Raw genomic sequence first — 26,289 nt, forward strand, 5'->3', positions numbered from 1 at the left:
GCGTGTTATTAGAGGTGTGAAAACATTTCGAATTTTGAAGTTTGCGTTTTGCAACTGAATGGCAGGGTCACTAAATCAGGTTTGGAAAACCTGTGCATTGTTCTGCAATTTTCTAGATGAACCGCTCCTTGACAGGAAGTAGGTATTCTTACAGTACTGATTCAGTAATGGATTTTTGAGTAGCAGGTGTTGTACAGCTTGGGACAAAAGTTCACGAAACACTGGGGTGTCGCTTTTTTTCCTTGGAGTGATACTCTAGCAGCAACCAAGAGCGGACACACATACTGAGCGATTGATAGCAGTCATCCATTTCTTATTTGACCTCTTCCTGATATCTTGCACAGGACCACTCCGAAGAGATACGTCACTGCCGTGTTCCGTAAACTTTTGTCCCAAGACATACAAGTAACTCCTAACTGCAAGTAGTTCGCAACTTTTGGGGATGAAGCTTTTCTATGTGGAAATGTGGTTGGAGTAAAAGTCTGCTAGGCACTGCCACGTTCACATGCCCCGGTCTTATGTATACATGCAGTGTGTATACAGAGTGTTCATTACAAATTATTGTTATTGTTAATTCTGTTCACAGTTGAAATGGACACTATGTATGCTTATTTTCTAAGAGCTCATTGTAGGAATTTGTTTTTCCCCAACAGTGTAGTAGAGAGTAAAGTGTGGTCAGTGTGGTTTAGTTTAAAGGGACGGTCTCGTACAGCCGGGGCGATTCCGAAACTTACCCAAAACTATATTCACGAGTGCTCTACAAGTACAACCGTGAAAGTTTCATTCGGAATAACGCAGCCGTTTTCGAGGAATTTGTCGAAACACATCGTAATAGCAGACGACGGAACCTGCGCTTCCCTCTCATGTAACGTCACGTATGACGTCGACCCGCGGGTGGCTCTGGTAGTGCGCCCATTGGCTGAGCAGAAAAGAAAGCAGCTGTGTGCATTCGGCGCGGTTGCCATGGTAATTGTAAGTAGCTGGGGTCGTAGGTAGTTGACGCACGACGTAGTCATGTCTGACAGCGAATTTAGCAATAGCGACGAATCCCTGTCGCTCAGCGGTGACGAGAATGATTTTATTGACGTCGATCGGCTGAATTACGAGGATATCGACGATCCTTACGAGGCTGACCCTTTGCCACAACAACGTGGTCAACAAGTGGAAGTTGTAGACGATATTCAACCGATTGACTTTAGGTACGTAAGACTGTTATACAGTAAATACGGGCGATTTTGCGCACATTGAGTCGTTTCGTGACCACTTCTAACTCGCACAATCATTACAGGTGCATGTGTAGCCACTGCTCGCCGCAGGAGGTTGACGAATATGTGTGTTGCATGGCTGTCGATCGCGTGGTGCCTGTTGTTAACGGCGCCGGCGTTCGCTGCATCACGCAACATGTGTTGTTCCCCGACTTCTGTACACGCCGGGAACTTTTGATAGTTAACGGCGCTCCGTATCGGCGACACAGCCGTGAGCTACGGCCACTGGATCCGAACGACAACAGGTATGTCGCATCCATTTTCCATTATTGGGAACGGGAAGGCATACGGGATATGTGGATGAAACAAAGGCACAAGAGTTGCAGGGATTGTTTAACAGACCGTCACGCGACATTTGTTCTCACACACATATAAAAAAACGTAGGATTGACTTGCATTTCAACTACTTTTGACAGGTGCATCAGATATGCAGCATATGCATGTTTCACCAATTGGATATGGGGGTACCTTGGCCCAAGGAACAGACGTCAGATTCCAGGCTGTGTTGTGCGCACTATTCGGAACCTGTTCCCATCTGCCACGTACACAGGCTACTTCCCGTGAAAGGTAATGTATTGTTTTTGTTACACAACTTTTTATTTGCATTCAAGAATGTTATGTTCCCCAGTCCTTAGATAACATTTCAGCATTTTGGCTCTTCATCCTATGCATCACATGCGCCTGTCACCATTTAATTGGTACCGAATGGTTACAGGGATAAAAAATTGTTGCCAACACCACTGCAGGAAGAACATGGTCTTGGATGGACTTCTGAAAGATGCTGTTCTCGGTATCCACCCCAGGAAGCATTGGAAGGTTGTCAACCTGGTGGGCAGAGGCATTCCATTCATCGTCATTGTGCCAGGAGGAGATGACAGACACAAAGATCCACATAAGCTGATCTACGTCGAGACCTTCACTTACCCCTCGTCTAAGGAAAAAAAGGCCCTTTTCAGGGACATCCCACATGCCTGTAGCAAAGACTGTGCCTCTGCATAGAACAAGCCCTTATCTTCATTACTTTGCATCAACATTTCTAGGAAAACATTGTGGAAATTCCCACAAATAGGGAAAGCTTCAATAGAATACCAGTATGACCAATAGACAGCTTTACGCAAACACGCAATGTCATAAGATTGGAGCTACTGATTCTATTGATGAACATGGCAAATTTCCAAATCTTTCTCTCTCACACTTTTTTTGCATTTATCTACTACACATGCATTGTTTCTTGCAGGTATCACCTATGCAATAGTGCGTAGTTTGTCAAATGAATACAGGAGCAACTTGTCTGAAGCAGTCAGGTAGGAAATTTTCACGGCTTACAGTGTTAGGAACCTTTGTAGTCTGGTGGTGTCAATATAGGTTGCTTTCCATGGTTGTACCCAGAGGGTGGGCAAGGAGGGGTTATGGCCCCTCCCTGGAGCTTCGATATCACTTCTGAAATTTGTTTACTTCTTATCCATACAGGGTGTCCCAGAAAACGTGTCATTGAATTATAATAAAAAAAATATGCCACCTCGAATCATGCGGTCAACAGCATTTGTTCTTACTCGGTTTTCGCCAGTTAATTGTGTAAATATTTGCGAACTGAACTCGGAAATTTGCCAAGTAAAGGTCACTTTTTTACCCCATCAATATGAAGAGTGTACCGAATTCACTCAAGTTCATGATAATTGACAGTGATATTCGCGAGCTATCCCATCGGAAAAAATAGCCGAACATCATGCTTTTCGTAGCACGGAACCATAACGCGAGACGACTTTTCGAGCGCAATCGCTCTCATTCCGACGAAAGGAGGTTCCAAGTCCAGCCCGCAGAGTGATAGTAGAAAAAGTAACAGTTCCTGAAATTGGAAGAGGGAAAGTGCGATCCCAATGAAAGTCGGACGCGATACGCCATACCTGTGTTCTCTTTCTACGTTGCAGGTGTGAGCTGGGTTTCCAACCTCCTTTCGCCAGACTGACAAAGATTTTTTGAAAAATTTGTCGCGCGCTAGCTCCGTAGAGCATGATGTTTGGCTATTTTTTTTTATGGGATAGCCCCTGAATATCCCTGTCAATTATCAATAATTTGAATAAATTAGATACGCTCTTCACATTGGTGGGGTAAAAAAGGGACCTTTACTTGGCAAATTTAAGACTTCAGTTTGCGAAAACTTACGTAATTAAACTTACGTTACACGACCTTCACATCAGGAGGTGGCAAGAACCTAGAAGAACAAATGCCGTTGACCGCATGATTCTAGGTGGTGTAGTTTTTTTATTATAATTCAATGACACGTTTTCTGGGACACCCTGTATACCGATATATATTTTTCTCAGATATCATAATATGAACCTATGAGCAACCACATGTCACCAGCATCCGTCTCCAGGAAAACAGACGGACGAGCTTTGCGCACTCCCCCCAGAAGCACTTTGCTCCACTTGTAAAAAATCCTGAGTACGTCCATGTTGCTTTCATGAAAATTGATAGAGGGGCAGACATGCACAGAGGTCATGCAGTTGCCGTACTTTGTGATTACGGAGAGGGTTACCATTTGCCATGCTGGTCAGTGACGTAGTGAGTATTGGTGTCACTGTGACTGGTAATGCACATTTCGGTGGAAAATGTCAACGGAGGGCACGGTGCAGCGATACAAATTATCTGAAAGGAAATGTGGAAATGATAAAATGCCCACGACTCTGTACCACGTACACATATCACCACGCACACATACCACACCACATACACACATCACAGAGCTGTATGCGCAGAAAAAATATACAAATGGCCAATAAACAACACACTAGCCACTGGGTGGCCTCTTAGCTACACATGTTGGGACATAAAATCCCAGCTGCCATGTTATAAGGACAGTGGGAATGTTGGTAATCCACACACAGTTGAGCACAGTAACTGCATTTCTCGTTAGCAAGGGTTTATAACGCAGCACTGGGCTCTGTTGAAGACATTTGGGTGGCCCTGATAAGGGCCGTTTTTTTCTTGTCTTCTTTGAAGAGAGGTGACAAATGAGGACTTTCAAAGAAGACTGGGGCCGGCTTCAGAGTCACCACGGGGTCCCTCAAATGTTGAACCTATTTACAGAAGAGGTAACAATGTACTCAGCATTGCAGACAGCGCTGTAAACTTAGTAAAATGCTGAGTAGATACACGAGTATAATCATCTGCAGTATAAATACCTGGCTCTGTGTTGCTTAACAGCATCGGCAAGGGTGGGCTTCTCACCATACGTTGTTGAGCGGGCCGGCTGAGCCTTGAACACTAGTGCCTGTTTTGCCGATTCAAAGGTTGGGTACTGTTGCATGCGGCTCAAAACTGCATTAGTTAGTGTCACTGTGTAGTCTGCACAAAAGGAGAAAAATCCGTAATTATATAATTCCAAGGCCACAGTTATTACATGTTTTGCTAAGTCACAATGTTTCTCATTGCATGCCTAATGTTTGTATAGCTTACTGTGTGTGGCATTTTCTTTCAGTGGGACGGCGAGCCACGTCTTCTTCACCTTGGATGGTTTCAGGCGGTACTGCTTTGCACCATCTTCCACCAGCTGGACGCGGTCCGCATTTTCGTTATAATGCAAGATTGCTAGTTGTGTTCTGACAAGAAACAATGCATATTGCTTGTGATTTCACCTTGCTAGCTTCTTTCTCTATAACATCAGAACCTTCAAGTGCTATTATTACCTCGCACGCATTCCAGCATCTGAGAAGCCATGTGTTTTTGGCAGAAAATGAAGGAGAACGCTATGAAATGCTTCCAGGCCAAATGTCTGATTTGTAGATGACAGCACCGGAATGTCTTTCAGAAGTGTAGGAGCCATCAGTATATCATGCACGCGCATGTAGGTCTCACTTTCTGGAATTATATGTCATGAAATTTTACTACACATCATTCTTTATAGATTTTCAATTGCTCACCTTCCTTCAGCCATTCCCTTGGGGGGGACACTGGCCCGTGGTAGCAGACAGGGTACCGAGGGTCTTCGTGTTGATGGACGTCAACGATATGGTTCATCAAGGACACCCATTTAGCCCGGCACAGTTCACCATCATCCCCACTGGTTTTGGGGCACCAGTAGGCATGCCGAACTATACTCTCGATCCACAGCTGCACCACCTGATGCTTTGCTGTGCGACCGAGAGCAAGAAGTTTCTTCTTGATACCTGTTATAAGCACACATGTAAAATTTTTCCGTAAGCTTCAATTTCACTGTGATTTCACCTTTGACAACATGCCACACATCAAATCGATGCTTAATGTGGGGGCACAAGTCTCTCATCATGGCTTTGATGCCTGTGTGCCGATCCGTGACAAGCATGTCTACTACCATGTCATGCACCTCGAGAAATGCAAGACACCTTTGTAGCCCATGCTTCTCCATGGCGTTGCTGCTTGTCACCTCTGTGACCTAGTAGTTAGAAAGAAATCCAGTGAATTCATCAATGTATACTGCTAAAAATCTGTGAGGTATTAAAGCGTTTACAGGGCCGACTGCCACGTGGATTGGTTCTCAATCTGCTGCTTTATAGGTGCATGTGACATAATGTGATAGCCAGACTGTGTTTGCAGGTTTAAATTTTGTAAAATCAGAAAGAATCAATCAAAATATAACAGCATTTCAGAAACAGTTCTACCAGGAATTTGCTACCACTGATGGCCCCATAAAGTTTCTGCATTGAAATGTACTTGGCATAGCACGTAAAGATACACGTTTTTACCTTGACTAACTCGAAATGTACAATGCGATTGGCAGTGGTCTCCAGTAATGTATACGTGCCATAGAGAGCCGTGTGACCTGGAGAATCACACCTCCCATCACCAGCAAGTGTTAAAGGCACTGGGCGCAGCTCCTCCAGCAGTTGTTGCTGCTTCGTCTCGTATACCTGTAAATGAACAGCGCTTATATTAATGTATGCTGTATGCACTGCATATGATTTTGCACTCTGTGACTTTGCACTTGTAGTAAGACATATTGCATGAGAGGACTGACTGATGTCATTTATAAGTCACACAGTCAGCTTATCCTAAATATCAGAGATACTCACATTGTTTACTGCAGGAAACAAATAACATTGCTGCGTTTTGTAGAACTGGGACCTCCTGAGTGCTGGGACTCCCATAATTTTCAGCATTCGGAGGGCTTTGGCAATGTTTGTACCAGAGAAAAGTATCCCGCAGCACAGCAAAACATTCCCCAGTGGCCTATTGCCCACCCATGGCTGGCTGTACCACAGCCTTTCTTTTTGGCAACCGCATGTCATCTTTGCTCTTACACAGGTGCCCTTGAGAGTTATATCAGCTTCAACATCATCTCGCTGGCATGAAGGACACACTGATAGCAGCTCTCTTAAACAAGATTCTGCTACGATAAATAGCCTCTCATCTGCAGCACACCTAAAAGACATATAAAACATGATTTTCAAAATTCAAAATGCTTCATTGTGGCACAATACACTGTATTATTGACAGAGTGGGCAATTGCTCACCAATCCATGCTGAGACCGGACATTTGCTCACTCGTTCTATTTTTCACCTTTTACACTGTGTGACACAGTAAATAATAATCAGCGTTGTATTTTTAAAATCACAATTCTATTTTTCGAACCTCTTGGAAACCGTGTCGGCATCTGTGTGGTAATTATTTTACAAGAAATAAGGGGTGTGGTAAAAAGTCTTCCAGTGCTCGTTGTCTGTACAGGGAATATTTGACGAAGGAACACAACCTCACATACACAAAGCTGGACTGCCCTGTGAGATATGAAGTACAAAAAGACCTTTCTGAGGTTCATCTATACTCGTCGTCGTAAAAGCTACTCGTCGAAGCATGAAAAGAAAACAGCTAATTTTGTAGCTTCGACTTTTCACGACACAATAACAGAGCGTATATGTATGCGTACGCACTGCATTCCGCGAGGTCAGGGTTAAAATTTGTGATCGGATTAGTTTATGTAGCACTAATCCCAGTATAACCCTCACAGTATTATGTAAAGGCGGCATTGATCGGTACACGTTATTTTTATACGCTTTTAGACTTGCCAGGCATGCAGCATTTTTGCAAGTTATATCGGTCCGCTTCGTAGCTATTAAAGGTATGTTTTGAAAGTAAATGAACAACAGATATGTGCCCTTAATAATGGTACACCCATGCTCCGACTTTATCAACATACCCTACTGCCATGAGAGTCCTACGATGCTTCTGTGTTTGTGCGCATGTATGAGGTATTTATACTAATAAGAGGCTGTTGTCATGGGTGCGGTTGCAAACATGACCCACAAATTTGATGTTTCCCAGCAGTCATCTCCCACCCCACCCCGATGCATAATGAAGTATACTTGTGAAATATACTTTTTCTATTCCACTTGCACGAACCACCAAACACGACACACATAACTTGCAAAAACAACAAGCACGTCAGAAACCGTGGTGAGTATTTGTCCGCGTTTATCTTTCAGTCGGTGGACAATTGTCCGGTGAGCAAATGTCCTGGATCCATTATTGACCTCTGCTGAGATACAATCAACTCAATGAAATGTCTCACACTTACGTTTTACGAGTATGGGATTTATGCTGCAACCTGAACAGCTCCTCGTTCTCAAACCTGAAAGCATCAGTAGATTATTTGCATTCATAATTTGCGAGCAAATCGACAAATAAAGTGCACTAATTTTAGTCACGTAAGCTTACTCGTCAGAGTCTGTGCTTTCTGAGTCACTGGAGAGCTGAAATGTCGTGTCATGCGGATCACGTGGGCTGCAGAAAGAAAAAAAGAAACATTTCATGGAAACTGCGTTCAATAAGCAAAGCAACAGGATTGTTCAAAGATTAATTTGCACAGATGTTATATGTGGTCCCTTCGGTTAATACGTATTTTGACGTAAATAATATCCATGCGCAGTTTTCTGTCCAATTTTTTTTTCCCGTTTAGAGTGCATACTGTTTGTGTGTACTAAGCTACGTACTATTCAGACTCAACAGTTATGTTGAGCTCCTTTGGTATCGGGGTGGAGCTCCTTAGCAACGGTTGGCTGGTGTCGAGAGGCAAGGCAGGAACCTGTGAGCTTGACATGTTTGGTGGTGTCATCTCAAAGTGGCTGCCCATGCCGCTGTCGCCACACTCGGGCATGCAACTGCTGCTGCTTGCTGAGACCAATGACACCTTACTGGCAGGATTTACAGAAGCCTGTGTAGACACTCTAGGATGGTGCAGATGAGTCTGTGTTCCTAAAAGGCATGTGCAGTTTGTAATATCCACAAACAAAACTAGATGAAGAAACCATATAATACAGAATTTAGGAACATAGATGTGCATACCAAGAGTGCAAGTTGGAACAGCTGTCTGTGTGGCCTTGTCGGTAGCTCCTGCGCCTTTGTCTGGGTTGTATGGCACAAGTGTATACTTGAACCCGTATTGGCTTACAGTTTGGTAGGGTATCAGGGGTTGTAAGGGCAACCCGTCAAGCACCAGCACGTTGACTGTAAAAGACGTGGAAATCAAGAGCTATGCTATAGGGAGCTTTCACCTACGTCACTATGTGACGTGGCAGTAACGTGACATTCTCGTAAGCTCCTCCCACTGATGGTCACTTTTCGTGCTAGTGGCGTTGAAAGATGATGAGCTGTGCTATTTTTCGATGCGACAACCATAGATTTCGTAAAAGAAAAATGTGAGAACGAGAATGACGAAGCGTCTTTGGGATAAAAGAAGGGTACAGACGCGTCCGCATTTCAAAATACCATTGAAGGCTTCGTTTTCGAGCAGATGTTAGCATCCTATAGTTAGCCACCACATAATTACACCCGGTATTTTCTATATTTGATGTGCAATGTGTTCATAGCAGTGATGTATTGACATGTTGGGAGAAGTCACAAAGTGATAAAGTAGAAAATAAATCAGACAACATAAAAAGGAAAAAAAAATTAAAATGTGGTATTTATGGTAGTGTTAAACTAATTTCTCAAAGTGAGTTTAATCATTGTTGCAGTTGAAGCTGCCTTTGTCACGGCATGTTAATGAACTAGATATAATATTCTACATATATGTTCGCATCAATGAGGGGGAAACGGTAAGCAGATATGTGACTGAGTTGCTATACATGTCTGCTGGTGACATACCGTCATCAGATATTGACTGTGGCACAGGAAGGAAAGTTCCTCTGCTCTCGCATCTTGCTCCCTCTGAATTGTCTGTCACTAAAAGGGTAAAAAAACGATCAAGTGAGATGAAAGATACAGCTGTTGCAAGATATGTGCAATAAGTAAAACGCAAAATAATAAAATCCAGTCCTCGTTTTGTGACAATAGAATGCAGCCAAAATGCAAGGATATGTATATTAGCGTGTGAACCGTAACATTTCGATCTTGCGCGTTGTGCCAATTAAGTGAAACAGCTGTTGTTGCCATCCCACCAGCATACTATTCAACCAGGGACGGAGTCTGGGGGAGGGGATCCGGATGCCGTGACCCTCCACACACACTCAATTTCAGTCGTTACACAGAGTTTCAGTTGACCCTGGTAGTGGAATAGCATGCTGTCCAGGGCAGCCCCCCCTCAGAAAAAATATCCTGGATCAACAGCAGTCAAACGTTGGTTATTTTTCGCATGTGCGACGTCAAGACATAGCATGGAACTCACGATGTTCGGCTGGTTCGGCGATACACGATTCCGTTTGGGACAGCACCTGGCAGGCCTGGAAAGGCGATGTACGCAACAATTACGACATGCGGTTGGTTCAGTACTCATTCGCGGTACGCCCGCGGCACAGTTCGGGGTTTCGCGGGCTCATATAAAATATACTGACCTCAGAATTATGCACATCAGATTCGTTACTGATGTTAAGACCGTTGTCGCCAGAAGTTGCTCCGAAGATCGTGGGGACGGCTCCTACATCGAGCCGCATCTTCTTTGGCGCCATCCCGAACCGCGCTTGCAGAAGATCCCTGACCATATATGCGTCATCAGCGAAATGTGCGGAACACACTCGTTTCACATTCAGGACTTTCGTTGAAGACGCTTCGAGTGTGTGATTCTCGATGGTTGCTTCCCATTTACGCTCCGTCGCTTCGTCCTTCGGGGTATAAAAACTCAGATTGCCATTGACAACAGACCTGTTGTTACACCCAGGCACGCTACAATAGTTTCCACCATTCGGCATGTTCCGTAGGTGTAACGATGAGAAATTCACGAAACACAGAACGATAGTGTACTAGGCAAGCTCAAGGCGCCAAGTGATTTTATTTAGGTCGAGTCATCCCAGCTTCCCTTTGCTCTCGAAATGAGGACGCAAAGGTGGATTGACACCGTTTCTCTAACCCAGCAAGTAGGCCGCTTCTTACAATATGCGTCTTTCTCTTGGCAACTGAAAGAAAATGTACGAGGGTTCCACGGTCTCCAGACAGTCGTCTGCTAGCGCGCGCGAAAGCAGACGATTTCTACATCCAATCACGGAGTTTCTCGTAGTGCCCGCACGCCGACGTACCGGTTGTTGTTGTTGCCAACACAAATCGCGGTATGCTGTGCAATCCTTATCGATTTAATTCGTTTATTTAATAACCGTGGCGTGCTTTGTCGGGTAAATTCGCACTATTCCATTTCCAACAAAGGGCAATCGAATGGTGCACTTTATGAGAGGGCCAGGGAGTACGAGACCATCCCTTTAATGTTTTCTAGCCCAACTATGCGTCTTTTCTTATAGTGTTGCGCATAATTTACTTTATCTGTAGCTTGTGCTCGTGCTGTGGCACATTCCCACATGTTGACATGCAAAAATAAGAACAAGAGGATAGTAAATAAATTCCTGCAGTGATTCCAAAGTCACATGCCTTTTATTACGCCATATTTTGAAATCAGTCTGTTACTGCCAAAGAGGATTTCGTATAATTCTCAACATGTTGAGCATAAGAAGAACAGTTTCCCATTTTTTTCTTCTATCACATCACATCACAGAACAGTTTCCTCTCTCCATCTGTTCACATATGTACGCTACTCATAGCCACAGTTGCTTTGCAGCACTAACATGCCATAAAAAAAATTAACTGCCTCTAAAGGTTGTGAAAATCTTTGTTGATTAAACTTTGTTGAAAGAGCACCACGTCTTTCTGCTCTGTGTCTCGTCCACCTCTGTTTTTCGCGCTTTTAAATATGTTCAATATGTAGGATAAGTAAGCTGCACAATCTAGGCATGCAGCACGTTCTGAACGGTGGTAGCAATTTCACAAAAGCTGAGCAAGGTTGGTAGCATGGTAGTCTTCCAAAGACACTCATCGAATGTAACCTTTTGCACAAAGGATACACCTGCACCACTGTCTACGACGAGGTCACACCAAGACAGCCCTGTCAAAGCCATCTGTCCTTGTATCTGGTAGTAGTGCCCCCCCCCCCCCTTGTGAGTCACCTTTAATTTTTCGTTCTTTAGGAATGGTGCCATTTTGTCTGAGGTCGCAACTGCTGTTTCTACGTTAAGTTCATTGGCTTTTGCCAGAGTCTTCACTTCCACTAACCCGTACTCTATGACAGACTGGTCATACACGAGACCATCAGGTGATGCGCCAAGGTCTGGGACACCAGGGTTGACCCACAGCCCCACGGGGAAAACCTGCAAATTTTTAAACGTTCGTATCTTTCCAGTGCCGACATTTACATTTCGTTTTCCTGCCCGATTTTCATGTACTTGGTTGGGCGACATCGTTTGGAAAATATCGGCTCTGTGAAAGCTTCGTTGATCGGAGCTTTTCTTCTAATGATGTCGCCAAAGTGGGATGCTGTGATTCTCTTGGCCCTCTCACTCGCCCACAGTTTCACTGAACTTTGCCCACGTGTCTGTTTTTCAAGTTCTTGAGCCTCTCTCAGATTCAGATGGTGATGCTGCGGAAATCTCCTGTTCTCTTCATGCCAGAGAACTTTCAGTGGGAGACTTATCGGGTTCGGCTTCACTAACGGTGTACCACTGGCACTGGCACAGACCTTCTTTTGTACTGGTTGAAAGTCATATTCTTTTAATATTGCGGCATGCATTTGGGATTCACCGCTGTCTGTCATACCGTAACTAAGTAGTCTGAGAGCACTTTCTGTTGGTCGTACCCTGGCTTTTAGTTTTGTCTTGGTCGTTGATCGTGCTGGACTCTTTCCTGGGACATGCTTTATGAATTGCAGCTGGTTAAACTCCTGGCAGCTCATGCTCCCTGTAACATTGCGACGCCCCCATTCTTGACGCTGTTCTGTGCATGAGACGCTGTCAGGGATGTAAGACTTGCCAGCCCGAAGAACATCAAGCAAGTACCAAGCAACAGCACCAACATGCTTGCAAACCCTACCCAGACCAGCAGGGCAGTGACACTAGCAGTTCTTTAGTTTGCCAGTGGAGCATACAACTAAAGAAACGTTGTATTCCTTTCGGATAGAAAATGATGCCTCCACTGACGCTTTCACCCATGTGTCAGCTGAGTGATGCAAGAGAACATTATTCACGTTTTTTGCCTGAAACATGGTGTAGCCTTGAGAATGATGTTTTCCAGCACCTGCCTCATTCTGGTGACCAAATATGGACTTCTCACAAAACGCTGCTGAGATACCTTTCATCTGTTTGGTCCATGGACCTTTTGGAGTGCCTTGTAAATGTGGGCCGAGTGGTCTAGAAAGTAGTGAACCACAAAATCAGCACTCTTCCAATAAACGCGAATGCATGCCACGCTATTGAATCTGCAGTAGGAGCTCGGGACCTCGTCAAGCTGCCCCGAGCAGCTTTTTGCCCCGAGTCTCCGCACTATTACAGTGTGAAATAAAGATTTAAAGATTCAAAGTACTGAATATTTCTTGTCTGCTTTCTCATGCAATATAAATTCTTTGTGTAAAGGTTACCTGCAGGTATGTAACGTCTACAGGGTATATAGCACCTATATACCGTTATATATGTACGCTACAAAATGGAGGTTCGAACGACCAGGATGTTGTATATAGATAGGATAGGCGACTCACTCACTCACTGACGACTGCTTCGCAGTGGAATTGTACCGGCTGTGACGACACTTTTGTAACCTTTTAAAAGACATTGTACATAGATTTTCGTCTCAGTCCCGAAGAAGGCGGAGCTTCCGCCGAAACGTAGACTTCCCCAGACCCTTAGTTTAAATGCCAGCTTAATAAATAACTTTCCCCCACTCCCTACTTCAGTCTTTGGTGTCTTTTCTCCCCTACCTTTATATATGTATATGTATATGTACCTCTATAGTATACTGTAGGTACCGCCTAGATCTTTTCTTTTTTTGTTCTTCGTGCAATGTCTGGCCGTTTGCGTCTATGTTCCTGGGTTTATACCGACTGCTTACAGCCTGAGAAGCACTTTTAACGGTGCGCGCAAACCATGCAGTGTTAATGGCTAATTTCATGACTTCAGTTACGAGCTTCCAAAAAAATTGTCGAGCAATGCGGATATCTCGGTGTGACCGGAGACGTTTCCTAAAGTGTGCAAGTAGTAGTTGCACTGGGCTGACATTTGTTTTAGAGACAAGAAATTTACTATATCGAACCAGCCTGGTAGCTAAATGTGCAGTGCTAGTTTCAATGCGAAATCTTCGAAATAGGAGGGGGCTTCTGTGAAAGTAAACAACACACAAATTGAAACTACATTCAGTTTGCATAATATGCACGTTTTAAGACTGCAAATTGTGTTAATAACATCTCCTCTGCTTCAGTTATGAGGACATACTAGAACTGCACTTACTCTATAAGAAAAGGTTGATGCAAGAACTTCTGATAATGCGGAACTTGACTACATGTTCATCCGTGGGGACTCCATGTGCCGATGCGGGAAGGCCAGGAGGAGCGAAGAGAGAAAACCGAAACTGCTTCGTCTTCTCACATGATAAGAAACTCCCATGATGCAATGCCACGTTTTGCACATTGCGCCACCGTGCGGGGCGCGATGGCATTTTCTGAAATCGTCTATTATATGGCTCGCTAGTCGTGTAAAAATAATTTTAGAGACGTATGTCACTGTGCACTATAAACCCGGTGGCGGATAAACAAGCACTTTTTTTTGTTGCGAAGTTATTGCGTTTACTTCAAGGTCGGATACATCCGCCACAGGGCTTAACCACCACGCCTTCTATACGCCGCCACGTTACAGGCTCCGTGCGCTTGTTAGGTGTCACCCTGAAGATTTGTAGTGGCGCTATCTAGCACGTGCTGAACAAACATCTGGACTAACAGGAAGTGAGACATGAAACCGTGAAACGGGCAACTACAGGCGAAACAGGTTTTCCCGTCGTATCTAAACCCTATGCCGTGAAATTTAGACCTTACGACGCCACTCCTTATGCCGTGGGATTGCATCTTTGTCCTGTAACATTTAATTCTCTTGCTGCCAATTTTAATTCTTATGCCATAAAATTTTATCCTCAATTCTCGGGTTATATTTTCATTTTCTCTTTGCACTCAGCGGGGGAAGGTAAAACGGGTAGGAACACTTTATTACGATAAAAATGAGCAAGACTTTCGTGCAGAGACTGCACTTCATCAATGAAGTGCTTTATAGTGATTTTAATTGTAATAAAGTGTTCCTACCCGTTTTACCTTCCCTCAGGGTAATCACAGTGAATAGGGCCTTGGCATTGCATTTTACTTCTTGTATTATATTGTTATTTTCAGTGGGATAACAAGGGACTACACACATGATTATGAATTAATGAGTGTTTCGTTGTTCACTACAAATTGCTTTTCATGAGTATAACTACTCCATGCACTACAATGGGATTATATGTGTCTACCTCGATGATTTATGGCCTGTTACGTTAACTATTGATTGTGTAGAGCTACAAATATACTTTTTATGACTACGACCAGCCTATGTACTACAATGTGATCTTATGTAACTATGTATGTAACTATGGTCGTATGTAACGATGCGCAAGGTAATTTCCAGAATAGAATTATTTCATAATTTATAACTGCGTGCAGCTTGCGAACTAGCTTAGCATTGCACACCTTGCCGAAAGCTTTACTATAACGTCTCAAAACTAGCTAGGGTTCCCAGTTTTCGATGTTCATTGATTTTCGCGAAATCGGAGTTTTTTGATGTTTTACCTTGCGTGTACATGGTTTATCCCAGGCCCCCAAACTCACCTCGGAAAAGCGTGCAACGAAGAAGGCCGCCACTAGATACCCCACTGTTGCCGTTCCGGATCACTTCAGCGCGCTAAGTTTAGCGGCAAAATGTCTTTGTTGTTTCTGCGAATGAATCTAGTCTTTATATGTCTAAATAATACGCGTATAACAACTTTCTCTGTCGTGTTTCACTTTTGGTCCTGTTTTTAAACGTATTGAGCGATCGGAAGGATCTAGTGCACGGCTGCGTGCATCACATAGCGTACCTGTCGTACCAGGCGCCGCAGGCGCTGCAGTCGTCCATTTCTCCTTCGGTGACTTTGCTTGGCTTGGGTTGTGCTTCAACTGGATCTTTAGCGCGCTACAATCCACGCAAGCCAAGGTCTGGTAACAATGGCGTATCTAAGGGCGGCCTCCGGCATTGCACGCATCGGGATAGGAACACATACATGGGAAAATGGCGACCTTGGGGGACCTGGTTTATCCAACAGTTATCGGCGAATATCAATTACTAGTGCTGCAAGAAATGACCGGAAGGCGTTTGCTTACCTTGTTCGTTACTAGGATTCTTCAGATTCACGTGGCGCCGCGAATGCACATGCTCCGATATGCGCGCCGCACCTCTTCCACAGCCACAGCCCACATAAACTGTCACGCGACAATACTTGCATAGGGACGTATGGCTGGGCCAGGTGGCGCGTCGGTGCTGCGCCACCTACGGCTGGTTTCGAAAGTTTTCTCAAGTAAACGTGCCCATTCCCGCATGCTTGCCAGGTGGAGTGGTGTACGGTTGACCGCGATTCGCGATGCTGCGTCTGTTTTGTTCTTTCAGTAGAGTGCACGGAGTTGAGTACTTTTTCTCCCCTACCAATGTGAAGAAGGGCAGTCTACTCGTTAGGCACGGTTATGCGACTGAAGAAAGAATTGACGACGGTTCTGTTAGCATACATGCAAAGTGCGTTTCACAAATGAAACAGAGTGTCGTCTACGATATCACCATACAGGTAAATGCGGTTCTGCTTGCTCACATGTATTCTCAATTTGCACTGGCTGTGGTGCTGCATCACAGCATCAACGATACTATCTAGCGGCTGCGTAATCAACACTTGCATTGGTACTCATTACGAAGATGTATCACGGCTAGTCGTAGCTACTGATCAACCTTTTGTTCATGTGGTTTCTTATGTTTCAGCTGGACAGTGCGACGCGCACTGTTACCCAAGGCAGGTGCACATGCAAGCCAGGAATTAGTGGAAAATGCAAACACGCGGCTGCGGTTTGCATGCATATCAACACTGCGGAAGATGACTCCACGACAAGTAGGCCGCAAGAGTGGGGAAAACCCAGTAAGAAGCTGCAGCGGGATCAGGAAAAAACACTTCTGCTTTGTTCCCAGGGATCAATAAGCCTTCCCTGTTGGTGCATTTTTGCATATTACACCCTGCCATAATATAACTATGCTAAATGATAATTGTGATAAATTAATAACTTTGCATTCACACATTTTCTTTTTCACAAATTTGAGCTTTTCATATGATTTTCTGAATCTTTCCTCTCTGTCACTGAAAAAGTACTGTCTCTCCTTGTCCTCAACTGGGCCCCTAAAGTGTAAGAGAAATACAGTGCCATCTCCTCCGGCACCTGTCATGCAAGCATTTCCTTCCGTGCACCGTTCGCTTGCCCAAGTTTTGAGCTCAATGAGGAAGACTGAAGTGGAAAGGGACTGTAAGGCTGTCCTCAGGGATCTTGTGTCTGAAGTTTCTGAAAAGGTGGAAAGGGCACGGCTAGCTCCGTTCCTGGCAGATATGGATCGACGTGACAGGGAGTGACACTTCATGGAATGGACGAGAACATGCGAAAGTCGACTCATGCTTGTACCTAAAGATTTTCTAGCAAGGTTAGATGAACAAGCACATCAGTTTTATTGCAACTACGTGATCATGCAAGATGACACAACACACCAGGCAGCATGCACGATGGGGCAGTCAGAAAATGAGCGGTAGGTTATTGCATACTTCATCTATTACACAGATAATAGGTGACATGACAATATTACAAGCTACTATTTTACTGTGTAGTCTTTCTCGTATACCATTTTGGTCCGATACCCTGAGGTGGTTCAAGGAACGAAAATGTAGAATAACAAGTTCTACTGCCCACCAAATCAAGACTTGGCAAACAAAATTTAAGAACTGGCTGTTCGCATGATGTCAAGAAAAATGTTTAGCAATGCTTCAACCCAGTACGGTATGTGAGATGGTACTGCCTCACTTGCAGAACTTTTTCTGAACGTGTCTCAATAGTGCAATGTAATTCTTTCTTTCACAGGCATTGCAACTGAAGGTTGTGCTCGGAGCATGCTTCAGAATCAGCTGGATATACTCCAATCATACAGGTAGATCATGAAGCATTTCAATGTGTGAAAGCATGTCTTGCTGATGACATCCAATGTTTACTGGCATGCGTTTTTGTCTTTTGGATACTGCAGCACCATTACTGTGCATCTTCAGTTCCTTCTCATTATATGCTAACAGCTAGTTGCTATGCTAGGTGCTATGCTATAGTTGCTTCTCATCTATACAGAAACATTACGATTGGTTGTGTAATAACACTGCCACACGTAAGCATGTACATATATCTGTGAAGCCTCAGTACAAGAGTTGCAGGGCTCAGTTAAACTATGCGGTGCATTGAGCTGTTCTGCATCCTAGCCATAGTGCAGCGAACTCTCCACAAGTCAAACATCTGACACAAGGAACCCCTGTTCAACTCGCACACCGTGGTGAACCACACTAACTATCGTAACGTGCACTGAGTTCCTCCTGATATAAGAGTCTGCGTGCCTTCCGCCATAGGAGTCCGAAATAAAGGCAATCATTCCATTGGGAATAATTCCAACCAGCTACTTCAGGGTGTAGCAACCTTTATGGTTAGAGCATAAGCAATGTTGCTATGCTCACGGTCGGATGGGGTTTGTGTCTTCACTTCCGTGCAATCAATAACAAAGGTACACTCGGGATAGTTCCTTCTAAAGCACGGATGCATGGTTCCTTAATGGTAGCTCAGGGAGGAACCAACACCCACTGCTCCAGCTTAATACTCAGGTGATCCAAGGTGATGCGGAAAACGTGTGCTGCAGTTGATTTGTTGATAAGCAAGCGGCGTTAATCTTATCCCTAGCATCAGCTTCATTAGCATGAGGACCAATCTGTCTTCCTTTGTAACATCTGAAGCACGATGACGCTGGTCCGGGAGCAAGCTGGACAGCGAGGCAAACACAGCCATTGATACACCACAGTGGTCGCGCAGTGCCTGCTCACATTTCTGTAATGTATCAAACCCCTTGAAGCCGCACGTTCTTCTCCACCTTTTGACTTTGCGTGGTACCTAAGGTTGCAAGGAAACAAAGCAGATTACAATGTGGTACAGATCACACGTCGCATGAAATCAAATTTAAATTATTTGTTTACGTACCTCTTCCTCTAGCTTGTGGACATGGGTAACTGAGTCATTCCAATCGAGCCGTCTGTAGCAGACAACAGTATCTTCAGCTGCCCACTTGGCAGTGGCCCATCTGTCCGTGTTTTCTGGCACAAAAGGGTGAATATATTTAACACCACCACCCAATAGTAACATCAATGCTGACACTGAAAAATGATATATCAAAGGGGTTTAATATTGTAGGGTTTGGTACCAACCATGTCCACATGTTGCGTCATAGAATGGGCTTCAGCTGCTACATTTGCAAGCAGGTCCAGCCCGTTTTCTACATCCATTACTGCACTATCGTCTTGCCCTCGTGCGTGGGGAATCTGGCACGCTGCATCGCTAACATTGTCCACTCCAGGGCTATCGTCGTCGCTTTGTATCTCTATACATCTGCCCGGAACACAGCTCTTTTCTTCCTGCTTCTGGCGCCTCACCCACCTAGATAAATTCTGTTAAGTCCTACAAAGCACTCTACCAAACCATGCAGTCCTTCTGATGAAAATTATAACAAGTTACAGGTGCAGGTTACTTTTCTGAGTGAGGTTACTGTATATAACCATTGAAGAAAATTAATTACAGGTACTAACTGCTTGTAACCAAGTTATTACACATGACTGACTGCTGCTTGGGATTTGTACGAATTATGCACTGGTTTCACAAGGTTAACGAACCGTCTATGCCACTCGCCGTCTGTGGCTTTCATCCTGTACACCGCCGGGAAGATGGTAGGTATGTATAGGCGGGATCATCCTCCACGTTGCCGACTGCATTACCGACGAAGTGCCGACTGCAGATCATCGTCCACTTCTGTGGCTTCCATGGGGACCCATCCGGACTAAAAGTATCAGAAGATTATCAGAAGCGTAACAGCAAAATGTGTAACAGCGTTTGTTGGCTTACTTCTTACGGCGAACGGCGGATACTATCCAGACTTCCCGGCGTTTCTTTTCATACCACTTCCCTGGGAATGCGTAGAAAGCTACCGAGGGAGTAGCGTTTGCGCCTGTTCGAGTGTTGTTGCTACATCCCACAACGCAACAGTAGGAGGGTTTAGTCTTCTTTGTAGGGTCAACGTTTTCTGCCATTTCGCTGCGACTCGTACAGCGCGGGCTTCTCGCCGTAGGGCCGTACTTGAGATAAGTTTGGGGAGCTGGCGCCGGGGGCAAATATGGCGCTGCGGTAGCTCGGAAAACACCAGCCGAACGTCCTTATACGACAACATCTTCCTTGGCTGGGAGTTGAACATCTTGATTTCCGCAAACGGTCCGATACCCTCTTCCTTTTTCTTCCCATCTCGGGTGCCGCGGAGAGACAGGATCGCCGTACGTAGAAAGTGGAGCTGTATGTATTGTCGCAACCTCTCCACTAAGCAATTAAAGGCTGGTGACCGAGATTCTACTTGACGTCACGTCCCTAAAAGGTTCACAAGCGCGGTGGGGCACCTACAATGACAGAAGAATGAGATTGCTACCAGCGCTCCCGATCCGGACAAAGGGATTGACCCTGGAACACTCAATGTGGTCGCAGGTCATCCAACCCTACCAAATACCAAGAAAAGAAGTGTAATAAAGGAAAGCCTGCTTGCCATGTTGAAATCTTAAGCTGGACAGCCATTTATCTGTCATGGCTCCTGGAATGTTCCTCTATATTCGATGTTTTTCTATTAAAACCGAATGAGGGAAAATTTGACCGGCGTATGTTTTTCGATGTTTTTGATTAAAACCGAAAACACGGAACCCTAAAAATAGGATAGACCTGAGCTCGATCACTAAGTGCTGAAGCTAGGAAGAGAGGAAATTCAATCAGTTAGGTAGTGGGTGAAAAGGTTCCGCGGAGACCATTCTGCCGAGTGGTAATAAGTGCGTTGGACTCAAGGTATTCAACGTTACGTTTGAATAATATATGCTCATGAATTTTACAGGATGTTGCCGTAAGCGATATTCGCCTACAGTTACTGATGACTGCTTAGAACCAGCCTTGTGAGCCGGAATGACTGCCGCTGATTTCCATTCCTTGGGAACTAGACCATATGTTAGTGACTTCTGAACAACGATGTGCAAATATGTAGATGACTATTCGGCAAAACGCTCCAGCAACAGCATTGAGCACGCAAACAGGGCCGCTGCTATTCTTTGAATCTAACTTTAGTAGAAGGTTCGGTATACCGGAGGGATTCTATATAGAAGCATCCTGCAAAGGAGGGGGTTGAGATTGACCTGCAATTCGAAGTGTTGATTAAATGCGTTTGCGACGATTAATGAATATGTTCCGAACGATCATCAATTAGAAATAACCACGATCCCCTTTCTTTGGTAGTATAGATTGTCAAAACTTCTTTGGATTAGACCTCATGAATCCTGCCTATGACATTCCACAGTAAGAACGTTTCGCAGAAACGATTTTTTTGCTTGAGAAGGGTTTGGAAATTTTGAAGCTTGGGCACCTGATCGGGATTTGAGCTCCGGCGAGCGTAAGTTCTCGAAATGCGTCTTGTTAACTGAAGAATCTCTCTGGTATATCAAGGAGATGGCAGGGTTTTCTCTTAAAATGTCATCAAAACGAATAGCGAAATAGACTTCTGTACGATGGCTTGGAAGTCATTATACAACATATCAGCATCATATAAACGAGCAAAATCTACAAAAGCATTAACAGAGGTAATCCGTATTACCAACGTCAAGAACGGGAACACAACTGGAGAAAACAATGGGAACCCGAACAATAACAGAGACAAGGACAGCCCTATATGGTCGGAAAGACCATCGATAATTTCACAGGTTGTCCCCTTAGAGAAATGGTCATTGCTCAGAAATACAAGATCTATAATGGCCTCAGCGTGGTCATACGATAACCTCGTTGGTCTGTCCACAACTTGAACTAAGTCAAACTAAACAAACATCTAATAAAGCATCGGCTTCGGCTCTATCGCTGCAACCAGATCTCAAAACATTCCAATCAACGTGAGGAGGTTGAAATCACGCAACAAAGCTATCTTGCAGTGCGATAAATGGTGCTTGACCATACAATCCTTAGCTCTAATAAAATCATCAGTATCACTCTAAGAAAAAAGAGGTATGATTTTCTACCCATTTCGGTAGAGCTGCAGTGCAACCACATTTCTACTCCAACCAGTTTTACCTTTTGGATAAAACTGCAGAGTAGAAACAACCTACAGAGTAGAAGCTGTCGTTCTGCCAGCTTGGGTAGGAAATTCTACCATTTTCTCTTGGAGCAAACGTGAGAGAGAGGAGAAAGGGAAAGGGACGGCCGCTACTTATACCCGCGGGGGAGAAGTCGTGTGTGAATTGGCACGAAATGGTAGAAGTACCTTCCCGCTGCAACTCTGGGTAGGAAATTCTACCTTTTTTCCTTAGAGTGTACAAGAAGCAGGATACAGGGCACAAACGACAAGCGCTGTATTACCAATGTACATTTTGCACCATACACACTCTACATTTTCAATATAAGGAAGAGGAATAACGCGCAAGTCTCTTCTGAGAAATAGAGCCACTCCACACCATTAAATTTGCGATCCTTACGGAGAACAATATATTCAAATGGAATGATCTCGGAACCTAACACAGTCTCGGTAACACTTGCAATGCACGGACCACCAAGCACTACCAAGTGTGGATTTCACGCTGTCGACGAGTGCACGCGCAGGAGAGCCGCAGTGTGCAGGAGGTGATTCGGCTAGTTAACGCCGGTATTCGCAAAGTTCTTTGCAGGGAGCGTGCGGTGCTTGGAGCAGTTGAGTTTCACCGTCGCTGGATGACCTCTGACATCCTCTTCGGGGTGGACAATGGCAAGTTCCATGTTAACCTATGAGGTATCCACATCCTCGTGTTGTTCTCCCACTTGCAGCTTTCCAGTGTCATGGACTGTTGCATGGCGAAACGGACACGTAGAGCAATCTCTGAACAGCCTTAGTCGCTGGGCGAGAGTTGGTATTCAGAATGTTGTTCGAGTCTATTTGAGATGCTGCAGGAAGCCTGCCCCTGCGGGCCTGCCCCTGCCCCTTCCATTTGATGCCAATACACTCTCTGTGAGGACTCAGAAGAGCTTGAAATTCATAAATTTTGTTAACAACACTTCTTGTATTTATACTCAAAACGGTGAAGCTGTCGTCCTCAAGCAGTCAGCCTTCATTATGGGGAGGGTGTGGTGCATTCATTTTCACTACGCGATTTCCTTCGTTCCAGATGTGTTTATCGCCCTTGATGTACGTATGGCCGAATCCTAAAACTACCTTGTCTCCCTTATCTCTATTGGGTGCTGCGCTATCCCAGAGCTCCCCTTATGTTCCAGCCGTTGGGAAGTGGTCGATATTCCGCATTATCTTATTATCGATATTCCGCACTGATTATTTTTCTCTCTTTCTTTCTCGTTTCTTTTTAATGTTTATTTTGAGTTTATTTTCTTTTCAGTTTTTTTAGCAATAGCTAGCCGGCATCAGCCTGGCATTTCCTTCTATTCAACACATACCTCCCCCCCCCCCCCCCCCAGAGCTTAAGAATATTGCGCACTCGCGTTGAAAATCCTCATTATTATTATTATTATTACTATTATTATACCCGTTCAACGTATATCGCCATTTAAGGATCTGTAATTTTTTCCCTATAGTCAATCAAACTTCAAAGGAAAACAGGCCGTGACTTGGGGCTATACCGGTTACTTGCGTTGTGGCATCGCTCGATGTTAAGGCTAGTCAGATTCATTTTAGAAGAGAACAACTCAGAAGCAGTTTTCAATAACAGAGAAAACGACTCGTTTTCGAGCTCTGGAATACCGTGCATAATAATATTGTTCCGTCGCGAGCAGTTGCCCAAATCTTCATTTAAACTAATTTTCAGCTCATTTTAAGTAAGATACGACGCAATGTTGCACCCCGATGTGAATGTGCTTTCAGAAGCGACTTAGCCACGCAGTGTGCCCTTACGGCTCCCCAGATTGCAATAAACATGACAGCATTTCGGCTTGTACTTGAATGTCTCTACCTTTGGACGTAATGATACATCTTCGTCCGTAATAAGACATCTTTTGAAGAACTGGGATTTTGGCCGGAACGAGATACTTGGGAATTTAAGGATTATTGGGCGTAATGAGACTTTCGGCCGTAATGAGTTACAATCCACAGCAGAGGTGAAACGGTGGTTCATTGGTCTAATTCATAGATATGGTCACAAATAACGTACTATGTTACACAAAGGAGGCGTGGACCTAATTACCACAAAAATGAATCACAAAGCGTGGACAGCAGGGATCGGCAGCACTGACGGCAGAAGGATCGCCGACAGGCGATAGTTCTAACATGCAGCGGTTTTTCTGTTGTTTTCTTTTACCTTAATAGGGACAAACAATAGCCGCAAGTATACGCAGAAACTTTTACCTGTTTGCATGGAAATAGTCAGAACAAGTCGTTTTCACAAGGGAGTCGTACCTGTTGTCAGCCATGGTCATACAAACTCTGTTTGTAGCTGTAAATAAATAAATAGTCAGAACAGTTCATAAATCGTGCAGGTAGTCCAACACTATCCTATACTTGTGCACAGAGTAATCGCAGTCATGAAAAGTCCAAACAAGGAAATCGTCATACCAGGCCATAAGTCATGCAGGTAGTCTTATAATATCCTATTGTAGTGTACAGAGAGGTCGCAGTCAAAATAGAAATTTAAGCACGATTAATATAAGCACGGTCTCTCAATATTTTCTCGGATAAGGAAACTTCGGCGAAAAACCCTTTAGGACGTGCCGCTTCCTTGGCGCGCCCGCTTTTGTGAAGGCGCATAGCAGTATTTGAGCGTGTGTTTGGTCATGTATACGGTGTATCATGGTTCGTTACAACCCGTCTCATGTCTGTTAAACAGAGGACTTTGTACAACAGCGGACACTCTTTTTTTTAAAAACTTATTTAGCCGTGTTCGCATACAGCCATAGCCTAAATAGCGGTACACACAATGCACACGCAAACACAATAAAATCTCTAAATTTTACTTTACATAGCATATATAGGAGACTCCGCAAATTACAAACAAAAAATGATTAAGAGATACAAAGTTATAGGAGAACTAGCGTTGTACAGGTCAACATAAAATACTGTAAGACCCAAGATTGGTTACGTCCCAAACATAGGCAGTTAACCGATAATGGTGTGTGAGATAAGATGTGTTGAGCAGCCGCGTACCAGCTGTACACGACGTACATGTTAAATTATAATTTATATTTAATTCCATTAAATATAATTTTATTTTATTTACTATATAAATTTCATTAAATTTCTTTTATTTCGGCCCTTTTATGCTCCCGAAAGAGAGATCCTGGGGCTTAATCTGCTGCAACTCAAGATCGAACGTGTGACACGTTTCTCCTAGCCAGTGATGGAGGAGTACCAAGTACAGAAGTAGTACTTCATGTACATTTCTCAGTACTTTTACTTTACTTTAAGTACATTTCGAATCGTGCACTTTGTAATGTGCTTAATGTGCTTTTTCTCCAGTACTTTTCGATCAAGTACTCAATCACCCAAAGTTGGACTCCACGCGAAAAATTAAAAAAAAATATATAAAAAATGCACCCTACTAAAAGCGCTAAAATGACAGTAAGAAAACTGTTACCGCTATATGTGTGTCTTCATCTTTTTACCACCATTTTAGCGCTTTTAGCGGGATGTAGCACTAACAGTCCCAGTCTGACATTTTACCAAAAAAAGCTTATCTGACGAAGAAAATTAATTGTTGAGAGACATGAAATGTCGAGAAGTGCCAATGCTTCTGTGCAAAGACACGTACACATGATGACATTGCGACTGGCAGCACGATGACTTGGTCAATTGTCACTTCAGTTCTCCCGATGCATGGTTCTAGTGCTATTTTTTATAATGTTTCTTTCACTGGCAATTAATAATAATTCTATATCATAACATGAATGTGTGATTGGATTATATGGTGAACTGTAGCAAAATAAAGTTAAAATCCCGGCGAGTTGGTTGTGCATCTTAAAAGCGATAAAAAACCCCAGTACGAGGGGCACTGTACTGCCAACCAAAGACCCAAGGTATATTTAAACAGGTAGCGTAACTCCCACAGGCCCCTGTGTCTTCAGAATGACGCCATGATAGAGACGGTCAGCGCCATCCATCCGTTGCGCGGACTACTACGATTGTAAATAAATGACGTCAGAGACGACGTCACTAGTATGAATAATAAGTAGTGCATAATTATCCATGCACGTTTACATTGGCCCGGCCCACTTCGCTTGCCTTGTATTCCCTTTTCCGCGCCCAATCAACAATACCAGACGAGAACACAGAAAAATAAAGCATATTAGATTTAATGAATCATATCAATTCCAAATACATAGTTATCACAGATTTTTACAACTCCAAACAGAAACGCATCGTGATGACCATACAGAAATTAGGAAGGCTCACA

At 44.1% G+C, this 26,289-nt stretch overlaps 1 protein-coding gene and 1 long non-coding RNA gene across 7 annotated transcripts; one reads left to right on the plus strand and one right to left on the minus strand.

Annotated features, from left to right (window-relative positions):
- The first annotated feature begins 700 nt into the window (after positions 1-700).
- On the plus strand, positions 701-5,457 carry LOC135385163 (uncharacterized). 6 transcript variants are annotated; one of them, XM_064614344.1, is made up of 6 exons: positions 701-1,199; positions 1,289-1,510; positions 1,682-1,832; positions 1,981-2,569; positions 4,747-4,827; positions 5,173-5,457. In XM_064614344.1, exons 1-3 carry the CDS (start codon positions 1,015-1,017, stop codon positions 1,827-1,829), a joined length of 555 nt encoding a protein of 184 aa, XP_064470414.1. In that variant the 5' UTR covers positions 701-1,014; the 3' UTR covers positions 1,830-1,832; positions 1,981-2,569; positions 4,747-4,827; positions 5,173-5,457. The 6 variants fall into 6 exon arrangements, with proteins under 6 accessions (XP_064470414.1, XP_064470413.1, XP_064470412.1 ...); XM_064614343.1 differs by lacking the exon at positions 5,173-5,457 and adding an exon at positions 4,971-5,026; XM_064614342.1 differs by lacking the exon at positions 5,173-5,457 and adding an exon at positions 4,999-5,026.
- On the minus strand, positions 4,192-4,754 carry LOC135385164 (uncharacterized). Its single transcript, XR_010420331.1, has 3 exons — positions 4,725-4,754; positions 4,451-4,613; positions 4,192-4,345 (listed from the first exon to the last, which is right to left on the minus strand). It is a non-coding gene; the product is annotated as an uncharacterized LOC135385164 (long non-coding RNA).
- Positions 5,458-26,289: the final 20,832 nt, after the last annotated feature.

The sequence above is a fragment of the Ornithodoros turicata genome, chromosome 2 (genome assembly GCF_037126465.1).
Source record: "Ornithodoros turicata isolate Travis chromosome 2, ASM3712646v1, whole genome shotgun sequence".
NCBI classification, from domain to species: Eukaryota; Metazoa; Arthropoda; class Arachnida; order Ixodida; family Argasidae; genus Ornithodoros; species Ornithodoros turicata.